The 20,154-nt window shown below is 44.8% G+C and overlaps 1 protein-coding gene across 1 annotated transcript; it reads right to left on the bottom strand.

Annotated features, from left to right (window-relative positions):
- Positions 1-115: 115 nt before the first annotated feature.
- adamts5 (ADAM metallopeptidase with thrombospondin type 1 motif, 5 (aggrecanase-2)) lies at positions 116-18,188 on the bottom strand. Its single transcript, XM_086281950.1, has 8 exons — positions 16,754-18,188; positions 8,662-8,794; positions 8,257-8,424; positions 7,458-7,741; positions 5,969-6,152; positions 5,696-5,871; positions 5,435-5,610; positions 116-4,576 (listed from the first exon to the last, which is right to left on the bottom strand). The coding sequence occupies exons 1-8, from the start codon at positions 17,831-17,833 to the stop codon at positions 3,895-3,897; spliced, it is 2,883 nt and encodes a 960-aa protein (XP_086138076.1). The 5' UTR covers positions 17,834-18,188; the 3' UTR covers positions 116-3,894.
- Positions 18,189-20,154: the final 1,966 nt, after the last annotated feature.

The raw sequence follows: 20,154 nt of genomic DNA, 5'->3' as shown, positions 1-20,154 counted from the left end.
TCGCACATTTTTTAGTCTAGTTTACTAAATCTGTAATTGGAAGACAATATGTTATTGACTCTACCATCAGGTATATACACTGATGCCATGACAAAAACGACACAGACACAAAGACTTTTAAATATATAGATTTTATATACATATATTCATGTGGGTGACTAGAAAAGAAAACACTATATTCTTACAAAGGAATGATTCTGCACAGTCATATTCCTAAGTTAAATAGTAATTTGATACAAAATTACTATAATAAATAAAACTCATCTCATTGCTTTTTATTCACACATACCAGTTATACAAACAATAAATTACAAGTTCAGTGCTGTGTTTCTGTCATTCAGCGAGAGGGGTTTTCCCCACAGGAGTCAGAGTCGGGTTGTGTGTGGAGTCTGTGTCTGCGAAGTTTATGGCTGAAATCTGTGCAAATGATGGATTGTTTCAATGTGACTGCATGTGTACATTACTGTTACAACATGGCTGAATACTAACACATATGAATGATCTATGCATTGTACAAACATTGTCTACATTGCGAAAATAAATGTGAATGTCTGAGCGGCAAAGAGAAAACATTTTAAGAGTGACCTCGGTCATGTCATATCAGCAACTTCTTCTCATGCTTTGTTTTCTCCTGCACAGATGCCAGATGGGTGAGGTTGGTCACACAGGAAAATGCAATAGGTGCCAGATACTTTAATACAATTACAGGAAGGTATTTTTTTTAAGCCCATTAGATATGTAATTAACTTTACTTTGTTATAATAGGGATTAAATATTATCAACAATAAGTGAGGTAATTAAAGTCCTCGGTATTAAATTCTTATGGAAACATTAATGCTGTTCATATAGTGTTACCCCAAAATGAATATTTTAAGGGGTTGGTCTATTTAAATTAAACAAAAGCTTACAGTAGATTAAGTATTAACTAGCAAGGTTTTGCCTAAATGAATTGTTTTAATATCTATTTGCCAGGTGCTAAGCATCAGTCGTCTTGGAACAGCTTGTTAGCGTAGTTTAGCATTCAGACAGCAAACATAGGCAAATTTGAATACAACTTTACACTCCAGTTTATGTAAAACATGAATAAGAATGGTATAATGACATATTTTTTTACTTTAGAAATGCCAGTGTGTGTATTTTTAATCTTTCTTGAATGTATTTTTGATCTACAATTAGCATAAAGCAAGCCATGCTAGTTTTGTGCGCTACTCTGTTTAAAAGATGCCTATGTGTGTAATTTCACAAAAGACAAGTGTTTTGTCTTTGTTTTCTTTTTACAATTCAATGACAATTTCTTTTTGTACAATCAGTGTTTACTAGCTAACATATAACAATTTCTACGGTAGTTAGTTAAAATAGTTCCAATGACATTAATGACAGCTGAACCTGGAGTCAATATAAAATTTAAAAAAAAAATTCCCAGGCGCCTTGACGTCCACTTATATGGGTTGACGACCCTCTTAAGGTACTACTCCCACTAGGGCTTAAATACCTGGAACTCTCCAACATTTGATCTAAGAACTGAAGAAGCCTCTCGGATGAGAGATAAAACATCTTTTAGAACTTAAAGAAGTCCAGTCATTTTTCTTTACAAGCTCCTTAGATTCCATATAAAATGCTACCATTTGTTGAATTAAAAAAAAATCTGTCATCAAACTATACTTATATTTTTGGTGGAAACACCAGACAAGCTAAGACCTCAGACACATAGACCTATAAACTGGTCAGTAACCCCTTGGCAACCGCTGGGCACAGAGGAAAGATGCGAAAATGCGTTGGCAAGTGGATGCTGGAGGTTGCTGGCTGTTGGTCACAAAGAGGGCACTGTACAGGGCACTTATCGTTGCTTGGGCACTAGCAAATTGCTGCACTTGCCTGTAGTTTTTGTGGAAAATGTCAATTTAAAAACTGTCTGAGCTGTCGTGAAGTTTAGAAAAACACCAGTATAAACCAAAAAGGTAGAATGTTTGCCTTTACAGTAAAAGTTGTGCCATACCACTACAACCAACACAAATTTGACTTTGAAGGTGAGCAGTCTTTGTTTTTGCTTTGCATTGCACAGTTTCACTACTTGGCAAATAGTTTGCAAGTGTTTGCAAACAAGTCAGCAACTAGTTGACAGCGGCTTTAGCAATTGATTTCACAGCAACTGTTAGCAACCTTCAACAACCAATCACCAGCTGTACATACACAATACATATCATTCACTGGCAACTGGTGTTGCCAGATAGTCTCCGACTGGTCCTTAGACTTGTGCAAAGAGCAAAAGGTTACTGACGAAAGGTCAGACATTAGCTTTTAAAAACCAGCAATCAGATTGAACAATTTAATCCTTGTTCCAAAGGACTTTTTTGTGACATCAATATATTTTTGTATGATAGCCAACTTCACCCATCAGTCCTGAAAAAATGACTTGGACAGCATGTAAAATGAGCAAAAGAGTAAAATGTGATGAAAAAAAGAATTGAATTGCAAAAGGACAATAATGACTGCATTACTATTTCTCTTGCTGTCGTTGCGAGTATCCAGGGCACACAATGTCATATTAGCATAATTTCCTAAACAGATAAACAGACAAACAGGCATTAACTAACACAAAAAATACCCTTTCAGCACCAGTATAATGACTGACATATGTGGAGCTGAGAGTGAAGAAGTTTCAAGACGTAGTAAAACATGTTCACGGTATATACTCAATGTGCTTAAAACACAGGACTGGGTAGTGGCACATAACATGCTCACACTTACACACTGCACAGGCATTAAAACCAAGCATTGTCCCAGACCTGTGAGTCACTATCATTCTCCATAAATATTAAGGAGTGTCATGGTCACTTTGCCTCTTATTCAACTTCTTTTTTAAGATGCTATGCTGCTGTTGCAGTGAACGGGTAGTTGTAAAAGTCAGTAGAATCAATACTGGTGTCTTTAGGATAAACTTTCTTCCTATGCTCATTCTGAGTGAAGTGATCACTCAAAAGTTGTCTTGACCTTGGTACATTTGATTAAATATAGAGCTTTAACACAATGTATCATCGATGTCTGGGTTTTCACGTTTGTTCTTGGTCATCGAGCCAATCTCCCCATGTACCTTCAGCTGGAAACTGTATTCATGAGCTATCTGTTGTGTTTTTGGTTGTCAGTTGGATCTATCAAAGAAAGACGCAAATGCCTGAAGTCAAATATATGGCTAGCTGTGATCTGTCTGCAGCTACAGTAATATGGACATTTCAGTCACATTTTTATAAGCAAAGAACCTTTGATTGGAAGACTATGGACCACTATTTAACAGAATGGAAGCCTGTTTAATGGAAGAGACCTTTTTGTCGGTCAGGGCTGCCTTCTGTGAGAGACACTAAAATGTCGAATGTACAGGAGATGACAATCTAGGTTCATGACATGTGGTGTGAAAGTTGTGTGACTGATGATGAGATGAGTAACGAAGGCTTCCCTTGGTTGGGGCTCTTGTCTTAGGACAAAAGACGATTTCCAAATTCCCACAGTGAGATGAACACATGGAATCATAAGAAGACACGACACGCATGCCATTACGGGGCAACACACACTAGGCCTCCAGAATTTGGAGACTGAAGTAAAGACAGTTAGTTATTTGTCCATGTGGCATGCAACTTAGCCATGGCAGGGCAACAGTCATCACTCTCATATCAAAACTGTCCTCGATTCTGCATAGCTATTGTTATTCCAGATAATTCCTCTGCCATATGGTCAGGTACATCCATGCCGATCTGCCTCAGAGTCTCTTTGGGTCTATTCTGGGTGCTATCTGACAACATTCACTGTCCTGTTTAAGGTTCGACATTTTTAATTCATTGGTTCGTAGTTCTACATCCAGCACTTGAGACTTTAATCAATTGACACTTTCCTCTTGCCGCCTCAGCATTTCTTCACCAGACAGTGTCTGAAGGCTGAGGGGCGGGCACCCAGCACACATCTTTTAGACAGTTTCCCATCCCGGTCCTTACACTGTACTGTCCGGCTCTGCCAGCCAGTGTCACAAGTCCTGGAGCAGGTCATCCACGGCCCCGTTACCCACTGTGGCCCTGGAGCCGGGGTTGAGGGACCTGGAGCTGTGGATGGCCCTGGAACAAGAAGAGGAGGAGCGTAGGAAGACAAAGTGGTACTGCTAGTGGTAGTGGTGGTGGTTCTTGTCGTAGTTAACAGTGTTGTAGTTAACTTTGGATTGGGGATGAGAGGAAGTGACCGTGGCTGTGGATTTGTCCGACGGGGCATGAAAAAGCTATAATGGACATCCAGAGGCTTTTTGGCATCTGTCGCTAGAATCTGAACCACCAAGGGTTCTTGAAGAGCCCCGGGGCCCATACTGTGAAGCCATTCCTCCCTCTGGCTCCACCCACTGTAGTTGAGCACAGAACCGTTGAGTGGGATGACTGTCTCAGAGGTGGAGATCATGAACTTGCCATTTAGGAGGTAGTCTCCATTGGGCCGTCGAAGAGCTAGGTAGGCAGTGTACCGGGTCTGGTCCTTGGCCTTGTGCTGACGAACCTTGATGTGAGTAGAGCCTGCAGGGATCTTCACTACGTCAGTGTAGCCCTTACTGTTTGGCATGAGAGAAAGTAGAGGGGTCAGTTCAGTAAATAACACATGATCTTGTCCTTATAAAACTAAAAGCTGTTTTCAGTGTTTAGACCTGCTGTCACATGCTATAGAATCAGAATAAATTTAGGCTTGTTTAGCAACACTAATAACAAATGCAAATAGAGGGAGTTAAAGAGCAACAGTCAACGGATATCTGCCTAAATAGTCATGTGCGGATACATTTTTGTTTGTACTATGACTGTAGCTAAGTCCGTGAGCTTTTTTCACGCTAGATACTGTTACGCCGGCCATATAGTAGGATTAGCACAACACAAAATAAAGTCTTAAGCCAACTGATAATTAGATATAATCAGAGTTAACATTTAGGCCTGGGTATCGCATAGTTATTCACGGTACGATATTATAACAATACACCAAAGGTATCACGATGTAGTGATTCTGCAAGACTGATAACCTGCAAGGCAGTTATCTATGATGGACCACAATATCTGTGTACCTAAAGGAAAACACCACAAAAAAATCCAAAAATCAGGAATTTTTCATTGTATTGTGGTGTTAGTGCTAGTGAATAGAATTATGAAGTTGTAATTCGTCCATTGAGTTAGATAATCAATTGAATGTCTAATATTTTACTGCTTCACTACAAATTAACATCGATTTGCTCTACCTGCAGCGCCACCATCAGCAGTTATGAAGTAGTGATGCTGTTATGTAAATACTGACAAGAGCGTATCATGACAAGAAGCAATATGACATAGTTGTTGACATCTTCCATGTACAAACTGACCAGCTACTAACAGTCCTGCTCATGCATGTATGCAATGGAGCTACAATGCATACAATGCTTTTGCCTTACCTCTTCTTGGTGAAGTTTCCCACCACACGTATGCATCCTGTGCCATCACCTCCACATATACCACACTTGTCAAACTGAAGCTTGGAGCCAATGATGCCATCGCATCCTGTCCGCACACATTTCCCTTTCACGCATACCGAACTGCTGTACGGACGGCACTCTGTCCCATCTACCACCTGAAAACACAAAGTCGCTATCGTGATCAATCGTGTACATCTCCCCCGTCATTAAATACACAGCGCTGTCGTCTAAGTAACTCACCCTTTGAGAGAACACCACATAGTATCCAGTTCCTTTTGCTCTGCAAGTTAGCTTGCACACATCTTTAGGCAGAACTCCTGCGTACTTAGGCACCCACTCAACGAAGGTCTTCACCCCTTTGGGATCTGTCTGGGGACCGTTGCGCACCTCACACTGCTCCTGGCGGAAACTCTTGTCTGCAGGAAAGTGCAGTAAAAAGAGGTTTGAAATTAATGACTACGTACTAATAGATGTGCACTAATAGCTTATGCATTCTTAAGCTGTCACGCTCACTTGGTGTTGGGCACGGTGTTACACTGCAAGACCGATAGATGGCCCTCTTTCCTGTGCAGTAGCGCCCGTTGTTCCGTGGTGGTGGGTTGTTGCAAAGGCGCTGGGCAAACTGCACCCCACCCCCACAAGTTCTGGAGCACGGACCCCAAGGACCCCAAGAACTCCAGCTACCGTGATTGGACGCCTGGCAGAGGAGCGAAAGGAGTAGAGAGGAGAGGGAAGATGAAAGAGGCAAAAATGACAGCAGAGGAAAGATCAGAGGGTATAAAAGATGAAGGAAAAAAAGGAGATGAGAGAGAACAATTAGTGCTTATCAAACATGCTAGAAGCTGGAGTCGGCCAAATCACGTGTCATAGGAAAAGCTGTTTGGAGAGAGATCTGCGATAAAGGAAAATGTGACGTTCACTTTGGAAAAGAGACGGGAAAAGGTTGGAGACTATGGTCATGTGATAATAACTCTTTTTAAAAGCCACTCGTTAGTGCAGCAGAGGAGGTTCTATCTGCGGTCAGAGCTCACATGCTTCCCCGGAGGAGCAGCCTGAATGAAATTCTTCAGGTAACATGACTATTTTTTTGTGTCTTTCCAACCAGCCTTACATGATTCATTGGCGATAAAAACAACTGGATAAGTAGCTCTTTGCATTTTATGAGACAAACTGGATCGTGTAATCCCCCTATTTCTTTGGAAATAGCTTTCCATTTAATTCCACTGCAGAGTTTTATGGCACTTGAACCAATTCTTTCCACAGTAAAAGCTATGCAATCTGCAATCATACTTCAAGAAATACGGAGAGGTTAAAAGATCCCAAAGTCTAAAATACAGGGAGTGGGTTTAAGCTTGCTCCGAGCAGGAAACTGCTCGTCATATAAGCAGTGAAAATGAAATGACTCAGAACTTGAGCCACATCTAGCCGTGCAGCCGTCTGCCAAGGATCCAGTCGCTCTCGTCAAATGTCATGTGACAAACAAACACAAAAGGAGAAAATATTCTCCTTGCTCCCAATCTTTCTTTTTTGGACATTCCCTCTCTTTTCCTCCCCTGATGCACACACACACGCGGGGTCGACAGTCTGCCAAGAACAGATTGGATCCTTTAACTCATAAAGGCCAAATTCAATTTGGGCCTGTTTGAGTAAGGCCGACGGAACAAATAGCACAGATCAGCAGTGTCTTGAATACAGCAGACCACACAATAAAGCCACAGAATGAATTTGATCTTTTGCTCGCTTTCATTTTTTTTTACTGACTTTCTACTTCCATGCGCTCTCCAAAGCACCCCTGTGTGCTCTACATATGAAGTGTATACTTTTTCTCTTTGTCTCCTACAAACAAGTTTGTCCAATGTGGGAATGAGATCCTAAAATATCAGCTTGCGAGCTATAAAAAGAACTCTATTTCTATCGACTCCCTTTTGTCTCTCCTGACAAATTCCTTCTGTCTCTGCGTCTTTTACCTTAGACTCCAACACCATCCATCCATCCCTCTTACCGAGTAGTGCTTCTTGCGGGTCTTGTCCACGCACTTTCCCTGCAGGCAGATGCGACCCTTCCCACAGGGCGTTCCCTCCACTGCCGGCAGCTTCTTGGTCAGGCACACCATCTGTCCCTGGCGAATCACTGCGCACCACAGCCGCGAACATACGTCCATGCCCGGGCACACCGTGTACTCAGGGCCGAAGGCCAGGCGACACTGGCGTACGGCGTCGTAGCTCTGCCCCGGGAGCTCCTCGGGGCCGAGGAGGGCCTGGCGGGGCGAGTCGAGGAGGCATTCGGCTGTGGAGGAAGGAGGTGTTTTTAAAGATCTGTGCCGTGCATACTGTTTGTGCACTGGTGTACGAATGCTTCTTTCAGTTGACAGATAAACTAGGCCATTATGACCTATCACTCAATAAAAGTGCTGGAGCAGCAGCACATGCTGTCAAGCCTTAAATCATGCTGTTGGTACATGAAATACGCCGAAATCCATGGAAACGCTGAGCAAAAAGTCAGCAAACTGTGGTGCTTTATGGTTGTCATGAATAAAACTGCCTGATCAAACTGGAATGCAAAGCATGACTCATCCTGATCTTTGGCTGCACTGCAACTGCTCTTTAAAGAACTTAACAGGATTGTAAATAAGCCTCTATTAATAGAGATTATTGCTTTGCTTGGTAGTAAACAGCTCTCAGTGATAGCTATCACCAGTCAAATTCACATGGATGCAATTTGGAGGTGGCAGCCTGGGAAAAGTTCTCACTTTTAGAAAGAAATTACAAGCATTGCTGTCGTGCATCTTCTCCCACGCTCACCGTTGCCGTCGTCGAAGAAGTCGGTGATGGTTGCTGAGGTGCAGCGGCTCCAGGGTTTGGAGGCATCGATGGAGGTGAGAATGGAGGACATGAGCCGCTTGTCGCTGTTCACTCCGAAGCGCTCTTCGCAGAACTTGGAGTCGTCGTGGGACAAACCAAGCAGGTGACCTGAGTCGCAACGAGAGAGGACATTTTTGTTTTTCCCCCTGAAGGACTTGTCTCAGATTTGCACACGCAGCAAGAATGAGAAAAGAAAACACACCTAATGTTATCAGTGGTATGACATCAGGGAACACTGGTGTGAGATTAATCAGCGAGAGGAAGACAGAGTGCTGACAGATGTGCATGTGCAAGCCCTGGCTTGTTTACATCTTTGTGTTGCTGTGTGTGTGTATCCATGCCTACCTATCTCATGGGCGACGGTAAATGCGGCGTGAAGCCCGTCGTCCTCGATGACGGCGCAGCTCCTCTCTGGAGAGCAGATGGTGCCGACGTCCGCCATGCCCAGCGTGTCACAGGAGTGGTGGCCACAGAGGTCCTGGACAAAAAAATACTGCACATTTAAATCAAAAGCTAATAACAAATAAATAATGGGCTTCATACTCAATCTCAAGATATGAGGTCTAAGATAATCTGTATTTCATCACAATTAAATGAAATATAGGTAAAGCTACTTCGAAACTCTGGATCTCGAGTCTGCTCCAGCATAGAAATCATCCACTTGCTGAAGAAGCTAAATGGTCGGCTTGTTGCCGGGACCAGTCCTCTCATGCTGGGGGAGGAGAAATTACGAGTGATGTAGGAGGAAGCTCCATGAGTTCAAAACTGCCTTTTAATCTACTGGTCCCCGTGTACTCGCCGTAATCAACGCTTCACCAGTGTCTAGCAAAGTCCCTGCTTATTTTAGGAATGCTGTCCTCCGACCACTTTTACAAAAAAACAAAAAAACCCAAGGTTGACCCCTCTCTCCTCTTGCCAGTAACAAACCCATCTCAGAATTACAGTTTATTGCTCAGATTTTAGAGAAGGCATGTCTTTTATCTTCCTCCTCTCACCCCAACCGGCTGCAGCAGATGGCCCCGCCCCGCCCTGAGCCTGGTTCTGTCAGCGGTTTCTTCCTGTTAAAAGGGAGTTTTTCCTTCCCACTGTCGCCAAAGTGCTTGCTCATAGGAGGTCATATGATTGTTTGGTTTTACGTCACTCTTCTTCACTTTCCAAAACCAACACGCTACCTATGGGGCTACAGAATGAAGCCAACTGCATGTTAAAATACCCCACTATAAAGACTATAAAAGCATATTTACAGCTTGATTTTGTTCATCGTGGATAGTTTCCAACTCTACAACTGTATCGTGGTTGAACTATTTTTTATGGTGTGTCGACACAGGCCAATGTCACCTGCAAGGCCTCGCGCCCGCTAGCCACTGAGCTGGGCCTGGTTTATGGTGTTGTTGCGTTTTCCATTTTGCTTTCACTGGAATTATTTGACAAATAATATGGATTGCTGTTTGGTGTAGGCCGTTTATGAAGTCTTTTGTCCTCTTGTCCAAATATTGTGAATCATTACACCAACATGACGGGAGGCAAAATGCTGAAGGTTTCAAAATGAGAAGCTCAGATACTAGTTGCTACTCCCATCTTTTATCTACAGTCTATGGCAAGAGCTACAGGTGTCGTTGCGTTTCCCATTTCAGTCACCAGCTACCTGTTTGAACCAAAGGCTGTATAGAAGAACTGCTGCTTCTCATCTTGGATAGAGGGCATCTATACTGGTTGTACCTCTAGATGGGATAGTTAAGGTATTATTGTGCAAGTGTACAAGGTGACTTCCAATTATGGTGGATGTATCTGCAACACAACACACAAAAGTTTCAGTAAGTCCCAGCTGTTCACAATTTACTTCTAATGTCTTTAACCACAACACAATATGTTAATTTCTCAAAAGCTGTTGTTAAATCCAGTGTGCTGACTGATCCAGATTAAAGATGTGCCTGTCATTGTTCTTTGGCACCTTTCTTCAAGCTAAAATGATTTTAATACGCACTTTTTTTGCTCTCCCTGCTCACTCTCTCCTCCACCATCTGTCTGTCTGCCTTGCCAGAGTACACAGTATTGATCTTTGTTTTGATTCCCACACATGTCCATGCAGATGATGCCTCAGGCGGCGCTGCCTGGCTGCACTGAGTGCTAAAATCAATCGGCAAATCGTACCGTTCCATCAGTACAAGCAGGCCTGCACATGAGCCAGTCCAACGGGACATGCTTAAAAAATATGCGTTCGGCACATAGTTGCACATACATATATGGAGACTGAGATTCATGCATTTCCACACACGCGCAGACACACACATGTCCCATGGAGAGGATGAATTGTCATGTTAAATGGTGCTGACAGGCCTGCTGGGTCGTGTGTGAGAGGCTCTGTGGGGAGGGTGTTTACCCGTTCCGGGCCGATCGGTTTGGAACAAACTGCCTTGTGTTCTGCACTCACACACATGACTGACTGGGTGGGACCTGCTCGCACAGAAACACACACTCAGATAGCTGTAAGTGCATACAATTAAGGACATGGAACATATATAGCATTTTACTGGAAATTCACAATGCACACAGATACAGGAAGACCGCATGTGCTTTTGCCAATTAGCTGCTGGATGAAAGAGGAAGCAAACAAAGGCTGATTCTGACTGCACGGACGGCTAACTAGAGCAAAACTGAAGTTTCTGCCTGTGTGTGGAAAGGCCTGAAAACTACAAAAGGAAGCTTGTTTATTTTGCTCAGAAACCGAGGACTTATAGAGAAGTTAGCCTTCATATTTTGGCTTTCTCTTCTCCCCTTTTCCCATACTCTTTCACCCTGCTGCGCTTTACACCCCTTTTCCATTTCATTTATTTATTCATTCATCCCCTCCCAGATATTAATGTGAGAGCTGTTTTTGTTCCGCTCCTTTTTTTGTGTACATGCCTTTCATTGATATAACCCCGTGTAACAAGCGGGTGAAAAATTGGAATCTCCTGTTTGATAAATAGTGACGAGTGAATAATACAGGAAATTCCCCCCAAAACTGAGCATATTTTCTACTTCTTCCCTCTGCCAAGACTTCCTAAACTCGCTTTCATTCGAAGGCCTCTGCAGACATGTAGAGAAAAAGAAAAGCAGGGCGGGTAAAGAAAAATAAGTTCAAGAATCACTCACAGCTGGGAAAGGATGGAGGATTGCCGGAAATTAAGGAGAAGAACTGAGAGGACAAGGAGTTACGGCAATATTGGCAGAAATAACAGGAGAACAGGTGGCAAGCTGGCTGCAAAGGTCAAGAGGCGATCAGAGCAGTGTGTCAGTGTGTATGTTTCTGTGTGTGTGTGAGGTACAAGACCACTTGCAGTCTAAGCCGAGGCTAAACAAACAGTTGGCTAGACCCAAACACACAGAGCAGTCCCTCTCGCAGAGAGAGTTCAGCTCACTTTGTGAAACCTGCTGCAGGTTGATTTCCAGCAATCCTAATTACAAACACTGACCGTAATGGTTCCGAATGATTCGCCACCAGTGAGTAACGCTGACCAAAAGCTGACACATATTCGTCAAAAGGTAAATAATAACCATTTAATAGGTTGCTCTTGTTCTTTATAGTCTTTGATATGCACAAAATGAGACTATTTTACAGTCATTATGTTCATGATTAGTAAAAAAAATGTCCTTATGTATTTAGATTTTCTTGAAAATAGAATAAAATATAAGAAGGAAGGAGTGTCCACTTTAACATATGACCAAACACCTTTGAAAACTGACATTCACCCCGGCCTTAGCTGATGGTTCTTTGCGCTAAGTACAAAAGATTTGCAACCACATTAAAGACTTTCAACTAAGCAGTTGAGATACTTTGTAATGAGCTTGTTAGCATGTCTAAAATTACCCCAAACATGTGCATGACCTATCTAGCAAGGCTTTGCCTCCAAAATTCTTACATCCCATCAGAAACAGACTCATCTCAACAGTTGCTACATTTTTATCACCTGATTTTAGATCCATTTAGATCCATTACCTTGAGATTAATGGAGACATCCTTGAAAACTTTTGACTGAAGAATGTTCAAATGCACCCAAATGATTCCTTACAAGTAAACCTTTACTTTCAAAGTCTAGGAAGAACTACTAGAAATGTCTGTGTGTCATCAGTGTAGATGGATTTGACAATGTGGCAGCACTTGCACACTGAACAACAGTGGTCCCAGTAATGATCCTTGGGGAACACCATAGTAAATCAAAGAACAGAAGCACTTCAGTTCTATACTTTAAAGAAATAAATAACCAGTATGAGGATGCCATAGTCCCTGCTTTTGAAGGTGGCACACAACAGCGAGGCAGATAAGAGTTAAGAAACACACATGACGGATTAAGTTGCACTTGGTGCAGTTCAAAAGAAAAACTGCTTATCAGTTAATGAGAAAATAAATAGTTTGGTGGAGTGAATAAATGGAGTTATTTTTAATTTGTTGTGTCACATGAATTGGCCTTTAGTCCAGAATCAAAGGAAACTTTAGGAAATGACTGCAAACAGGAGTGTGTTTTAAAGTCACCGATGCATCTTGAGGGTGAAGAGGGCGAGGTTCGTTTGTTGGCATGGGACAAACCAAACTCCTGGGCTAGTTATGTAATGTCGACAGACAGACATGGGGGGCGGGGGGTTGCGAGGGGGTCGAAAGTTTGGAATCTAAAAGCTGTCTGCAGGTTGTCAACATATGCCAGACGAAGTAAAGCACATGTGAAATATCAAGAGCATTGAAAACAAATAGAGTAACTGGCTGTGACGGGGGCGAGGGCTGGGAAATGTACACTTCAATGTATGGACGCTGGAGAGGAGTGGAGGCAAGTGCACAGGAAAGGGGTGGGGGGCTCCAAACTATACACATGTTTATACTGCCAGAGGGCAAATGACTACAACCGTGTGGAGGGAATAGATGGTGTAATGTGTCTCTACGTCGAGCTTTCTCACTGGCACATGAGGATTAATGCTGTTAAGACATTTATCATACAGTACTTTCCCCTAATATATGCATTTATCTAACTTGTTGTTGTTTATACACTACTTTCCATTTAATCATTAGTTGTTATTAATCTCTGGCTCTCTTCCACAGTGTTTTTTTTTCTTGTCTCCCTCCCAATAGCCGTGACAGACGACTGCCCCTCCCTGATCCTGGTTCTGCTGGAGGTTTCTTCCTGTGAAAAGAGAGTTTTTCCTTCCCACTGTCGGCAAGTGTTGGTCATAGGGTGGGAGCAATATTGCTACAAATGTTTGAAGTGAGTGAAACCCACCCCCCAAATGGCAACATGAACACGTATGCACGCCAGTATATCCACAGTTTTGCGCTCATGCTTTCCTTATAGTACTGCTTTGTCTACTGTACACAACACAGCCAAACACACACAAAAGTGTCCAAAGTCCCGTTCAATGTAGCCGTTGTATTATTCTTGTGCTGGTATGTGTGGAACTGGGTGACACGGCCACACGGGTCAGCACACTGCGGGTACTGGGTGTTGGAGTAATTGGACCCAACCACAAAAGGGGCCCCCGTGCGATCTGGCCCTTTCGTGTGGGAACAATGGAGCGGCCTGACTCTGCGGTCACTGTGAGCTTTGGCTCTACTTTGTCGGACGGCAATAATTGGGCTCTGCATCACAGTTTCACTCTGAATACACAGATGAAAGATTTTCACATGAAAACCAGCGTCCTCTTATTATTTGATACCTCTGACATTCGGTGAGATGGAGCTTACAAGGAACTTTGAGCTCAGTCAAAGCCACATTCGAACTTGTCTTTCCCCGTGACGTTTCCATTTGGCCTACAAGTTCTGTTCCTGAGAAAATAGTTCTTCTTTTTCAAGGCAAAAAGCAACAAGGTATGAAGTAATTGAGGCCAATCAAATTATTTTCTTGCTGGCACCCCCTCAGTTAGTGGAAACATTAATAGCTGCATTCTGTGTGTAGAATTTGCTGCTCTTAAGCTCAATTCTTATGCAACAATTGACAGCAAAATATTCTTTCTCACGAAGCAGACATTTTTCATGATGTCAGCATCTTTTCACTCTTTGCAGCACCTCTGCAGCAGTGTGGCCCTGCTTGTCGACCTGTCCCATAACAACTCTAATAGCCAGAAACTTCTCTTTGGCTTGTTAAAATCACGACCCACCAAAAGCTAGGTCATGCATTACCTGATTGTGCTAATGCTCACCGCACACATTAACCGCATTTAGCAGCGACTGGGCTCATTTGTCCTGCAGAGGTGAGACAGATAGAAATCAAGAACCCACCTTATGAAGTTCATCGGAGGACTTCGTTATGTTACGGATGATTAAAAGCACTGCTGGGAGGCTGAACCCACTGTATGACCTCCAGGTTCAGCAGTGAAGGTGAGATGGGTGTGAAAGAGACCCAGAGACAGGTTTGTGAATAATGCAGGAGCCGTGAGAGGTGACACTAAAATATTGTGCTGAGTGATATAGTGAGGATCATATTGGAACTATGTTATTGAACCTTTAGGTATACAGTGGTTTGTCACTTGAACAGTGGAGGGAGTACAGACTGACTCAAAGCTTTATCTCACATCACATGGAATGACATAAAGGTTCAAACTTAAATAAATATATATGTACACACACACACACACACACACACACACACACACACACACACACACACACACACACACACACACACACACACACACACACACACACATATATGTATACACATATGCTTTTCTTTTGTGTTTCTCTCTTAATATTGCACTTTAAATTCTAGAACAAACTGTGGAAATATGGACCTTTTGCTCTTTAGGAACATACATGTGCCTTTCCATCCCTTGAAAAGGGAAATTTTGTTGTCTTGAAGTCTGATAATTAGTCCTGGGAGGTGCATTCATGTGGACTGTAACTTGTGAGAACAGAAATGGACTGAATGTACATGATATAACTCTGAAGTTTCAAACTGTGCATGACTGTAATCTTATCTATAGCATGCTGGAGATGAAAAGGCGACTTTAACCAGTACACTGACACTCTGATGGATGTGTTATGCCAGTGTGAGCATGGGTATTTTAATGAGATCAAAGCAGCAGAACAGCTGGAAAGAAGTCACAGTACACGGCCTGTCATGTTTCATAAAAAATTCCTGTTCATTCTGAGTCTGCCTGTCTGTCCCGAGTCTGCCTGAGTATCTGGATTAGTGTTTCCGTGCCCGTCCAGCCTGCCAAACACAAGCGCCGAAGGATGCCACTTCCTCCTGCCTGAGCTCTCTCTCAATCACACCCCTGCAGGTGTAGTGGCAGAGGAGCCACGAGGTGGCTGGCGCACAGAAACTGTGCCACTCTGCCAGCTGTGCTGACCTCAGGTATGCACTACCGGCTGTCTTGTGCAGGAGATCCGAAGTAATACCAATGCTATTTTCTTTTTTTTTTTTTAGCCCAAGCCATGACAAGACCTTGCATGACTTAAACCCACCGCAATCCAAGGCGAAGCCATCTGACACTGCAGCTAAAACCACCACAAAGCCACACCCGGAGAGGTGAAAAATGCAGATCTGCTGTTGCTGCCCTGCGGCTTCAGGCCAGACATTTAGGGAAGGAGTAGGAGGAGAGAAAGGGATGGTGAAAGAAGGGATAGAAGAGTGTGGTCTCAGTAAAGCGCAGGGCTTCTCACAGGGTGGATGTGTTTGTTTTTCTGACAGCTCCCAGGCTCCAGCTGACAGACACTGGAAAAGTAACTGGGGAAAGAAATGTGCAGGCAGGAGTGATGAGAGAAAGAGAAGAAGAAGAAGAAAAAAAGAGGGGGGGGGGGGGGGATCTGGGACAGCTACCTAATTAAATGCTGCTTCAGGGGGAATTTAGAATTTTTTTTTAGGGATAGTTCTGCTCTGCACCCTGCAGCTGATTTCAAGTCTCCAACACTGGGACACACAGACTGCGAGGCTTTTTGGGGTTGTCAGGGGACTGGGAGGGTTACGGGATGAGAGGATGGGGGTGGGTGGGATGGAGACAGAAGGGCCTGCCCAGAAAAACACCAGGGGCAGGAAATACAGTTTTTATGGCCGTTTTCACACACGCTGCGCTCGATTTACGCACGCGAGTTTCAGCAGAACAGAAGATGGGAGGAAAACACAAGGAGCAGGAAAATAAACACTACAGGGGTGTGAACACAGAGACACGCGGGCAAACTGTCGTTGCTGTTTCGACCTTCGGGGTTTATATTTAGGGAAATCGATTAAAACACAGAATAACGTGACATTTCTTCATGTTCAAAGACGAATATGTGACGTGTGTGAGCTCCTTGGTTATAGTGAACCAGCTGCCCCCGCGTGCGCCATCGAAATCAAAACAAACTGTGTCGTCACACTCCAACAGCTGCCTCGGTCTCTATGCGAGCGCGCAATCGGAGAAGCGGCAGGTGGAGGCGCGTAAAATAAAAAAGAGAAACATAAATAAATAAGGGAGGGGGCTGTCTGTTTACCTGCCTGGTGAAGAGGATGGCGGCGTCGTGGTGGTGCTGGTGGTCGTCGTCCAGTGGGTTCTGCTGGTTCTGCCACTTGCAGAAGCTCTTGAGCGTCGCCGCCGCGTTCTTGGTCACCTCCAATCCCTTCTCCTTGTCGGTCACCGCGGTCACTTTGACCACCGACAGCCGGATGGGGTTCTCGATGCTGGCGTGCCCGTACAGCTTAGAGGCGATGGAGGCCAACGTGAGCAAGTAGTGGTTCAAGTCCTTTCCATACTTCTTAGTCATGGTCTCGTCCGCCACCAGGAGCAGCTCCACGTACCTGGCGCGAGACACCGACCTCCTGCGCCGTGCGCCCGGCTCCGGGGAGGGTGCCGTGGCGAGCCGGCTCCACCATCTCCGCCCGCGCTCATCTTCGGCTTCCAAAGCGAGCCCCTCGCGTTCCCGTCTACCCTTCCCGCGACCTCTGCGCCGGCGTTTGCGTTTCTTGCGCCCGTCGCGCGTCCCGCAGCTCTCGCGGCCCTCGCTCATCTCCTCGAAGCTGAAACTTTCGCGCGTGAACACGTGGAGCGCGCTCTCCGCATCCTTGTCCTGCAGGGCGCGCACGTCATGCTCGTGTCCTTTTGCCCTGACGATGGGGGTGACGGTGTAGCGCGCGTCCTTCACTGCGAAGAAGCCCTCGAGACCTCCTCCGCAGAGGTTGAACACGGCCAGGGACTCCGGGTTGGAGTTCACGGTCCCGCGGTACACGCACTCCCTCTGCAGAGGCGCAGGGCTCTGTCCCATCATGGCGAGCACATACTGGGGGCTGAAGTGATGAGACAGCACCGACTCGTCTCGTTCCATGTCCAGCTGAAAGCGGCTCTCATCCAGGTACACCAGGTAGCCAACCCTCCCTCCCCCGTGGTAAATCCGGTCAATAGTCCGCACAACCCCGTCTGTCCTCCGGGCAGGTGTCAGAGGCGAGCCGCTCGCAGGTGGAAGATAGAAACCCTGGAAAGTGGCAAGCCCGGCTTCCAGCTCCAACTCCACGACGCACAGCAGCAGTAGCCGAAACCAGAGCATGCTCCCGGTCAGAGCACCCAGGAGCTGCACCATTGTTCATTCCAACGTGACAAACATCTACGAATCCACTAAAACAAACCTGGACCAGAGGAGAAGACAACTTTGAGTGCTTGTTCCTCCAAAATGCGCATCCTCTCGGTGTCCACAGCTCTCATCCAAAAGCACACAGCATTCACCAACAGGCAGGCAAATAAAACCATAAAGGAAGAAAAAAAAAAACCCAAGAAAAAAACAGAAAAAAACAGAAAAGGGAAGAAAAAAAGAGCAGCAGAGAGGAACTGTGCGCAGGCTGGAGAGCACCGAGCTGAACTTGGAGAACAAAAACACAAAGTTTGCTCTTAATAGGACCCGGCGAGGAAAAAGTCCTGCCCCCTTTGCGCTCAATCACCATTCCTCCACCCCCCTCCTCTTTTCTCTGTCTCTCGCTCTCTTCCTCAAATCAGAGTAAAGTCAAGTGCTGGAGGAGAGGAGAGGAGGGAAACCGTAACAATGCTGTCACTGGAGGATTTTCTGTTGCCTCAGCAAAGGAATGAGGAGGCAGTTATTATCTTTAAGTCACTCGTGGCTGTGAAGAAATAATGAAAATCTAAAACTTATGCATTCATCAGTTTTAAGTTTTCAACACCAACTTCCAGTTTACATTAAAAACTTCACCCAAAAAACAAAAAACCAAGTTGCTTCTCCCCCCCTTAAAGTGAACTCCGACACCCCTCCATTAAATGCCAGCCTGTTATTTTTAACACTTTTACCACTTTGACTACTTTAATAATTGAAGGGCGGCAGGATTTGAAAGGAGACTTTCAAAAAACTTAAAGCGGAATAGATAATTTATGGCCGCTCCTGAATAAGAACTCTGGGAGTTCACTGTTCCCGGTGTGAGAACATTTAATGCTGTGTGTGTGTGTTTGAGGAGGAAACGGAAGCAATGGAGGGAAATCTGTGAGCGTGCATACAGTAGGTGCTGTATTGCTCCAACTGGTTCTGTGAATGTAAAGGTGGTGGGAGAGGAAAAAAAGTGTGTGTGTTGTGTGTTGTGTGTGTGACTCTGCAGGTGTGTGGCTGTGCCCGATACTGCCCCAGGACCTGTCTTGATTATTTATTGTACCTTTTCAGGGGCCTGGAGTGTGTGTGTGTGTGTGTGTGTGGTATTGCAAATGGGATGTCATACTTGTGTGCTGAGAGAGATTTAGCCTCTTGCTGGGGCTGAAGTCACCACGTCTCACTCATGCACAAACAAACATGCTCTCAGAGGGCAGCCAAACAGGAGAGTGGCTTTTCTGAAAAGAAAAGAAAAAAAAAGTCTTCCAAGACACTGCTCATTCGCTGACTCACCTAACAGCTATTACCTTCACACACCAGCGAAGGGGGAGGTCAGTGTGTGTCTGTGTGCTAAGAGAAAGGCCTCTCTTCGTGGATACACTCCCCCCCCCCTCCTACTTTTCTTCCTTCTCTGTGCAGAACTTGAGAACAGATATTACATTTCAACTTTGCTGCGTCGGACGGTGAGAGAGCATGTTAGCCCTCCTAAAGAGCCATAATCCAAAAGCTTGCTGGACAACTGAGTGGTGTGGGCAGTGCTGGCTGGCACGCAGCTGTGTGATGGGGGTGGGGGTCGTGTGGGTGGACAGCGGAAACTCGGCCCAAAATGGGAACACAGTGCACCGCCACCATAAACCCTGGAACACCCCCTGTCAAATCCCGCCATGGTACGATCCACATTTGAACCAAACATCCCACACGGAGGAGCGCTTTACTTTCTAAAACTTGTAAATGACTAACTTAAATATTTAGAGAATAATCACAAATTGTTACAAAGTGTGCAAAGTTGTGTGTTTAGTGGGGGCGGCTGGGTGGGGGACTTGGGCTCGTGACCTCCTCATATCTTTGTTACGGCTCTGCTGCTGAGTGTTAAAGCCTGTGCTATAGAGTCCCACAGACCTGAAGACAGCACCACCACTGCTCAGCGGATCCAATATCAAGCTCAACTTCACGTGCAAATCACCCAGCTGTTATGCAACCCCCCCACCCTTTCTCTCCTCCCTGTCCTCAAGTTTCATCTCGATTCCCCCTCCAAGTGCTTCTACTTTACACCAAGCTGTCAAGAGTATTGCGGCAAAAAGTGTGTGCATGACTATAGGATCTTTGATACAAGCCGGACCGTCAGTGCTCGTGTGGCTGAGAGCTGTCTATTTCCAGTGTATCTGCAAGTCAACGTGTCGGAGATGTGACTTTTCCTGTAAGTGCATGGGCAGGGTTTCAGATATCTAGTCCCGGGAAGTAATGTGGCCAAAATGTTTAAATTTTTTAAATACGTGTGATGAAAAAGTGCTGCAGCTGCGAGCTGGTGGCAGTGA

This window comes from Aulonocara sp. 'chitande type north' Nkhata Bay, linkage group LG23, assembly GCF_057382095.1.
Source record: "Aulonocara sp. 'chitande type north' Nkhata Bay isolate Kocher_YH1m ecotype deep benthic linkage group LG23, A_spYH_male_GT1.1, whole genome shotgun sequence".
In the NCBI taxonomy this organism is placed as follows: Eukaryota; Metazoa; Chordata; class Actinopteri; order Cichliformes; family Cichlidae; genus Aulonocara; species Aulonocara sp. 'chitande type north' Nkhata Bay.
This window is presented reverse-complemented; position numbering and strand designations above follow the sequence as displayed.

What these genes read in the sequence shown, in the direction of transcription:
- adamts5 (XM_086281950.1), bottom strand. Translation starts at nt 17,833, where the DNA reads ATGGTGCAGCTCCTGGGTGCTCTGACCGGGAGCATGCTCTGGTTTCGG. An exon ending in CCATCCTCTTCACCAGGCAG is followed by an intron (nt 8,795 to 16,753) that starts GTAAACAGACAG and finishes TTTTTTGTCCAG; the next exon opens with GACCTCTGTGGCCACCACTC. An exon ending in CTTCTTCGACGACGGCAACG is followed by an intron (nt 7,742 to 8,256) that starts GTGAGCGTGGGA and finishes CTTCCTCCACAG; the next exon opens with CCGAATGCCTCCTCGACTCG.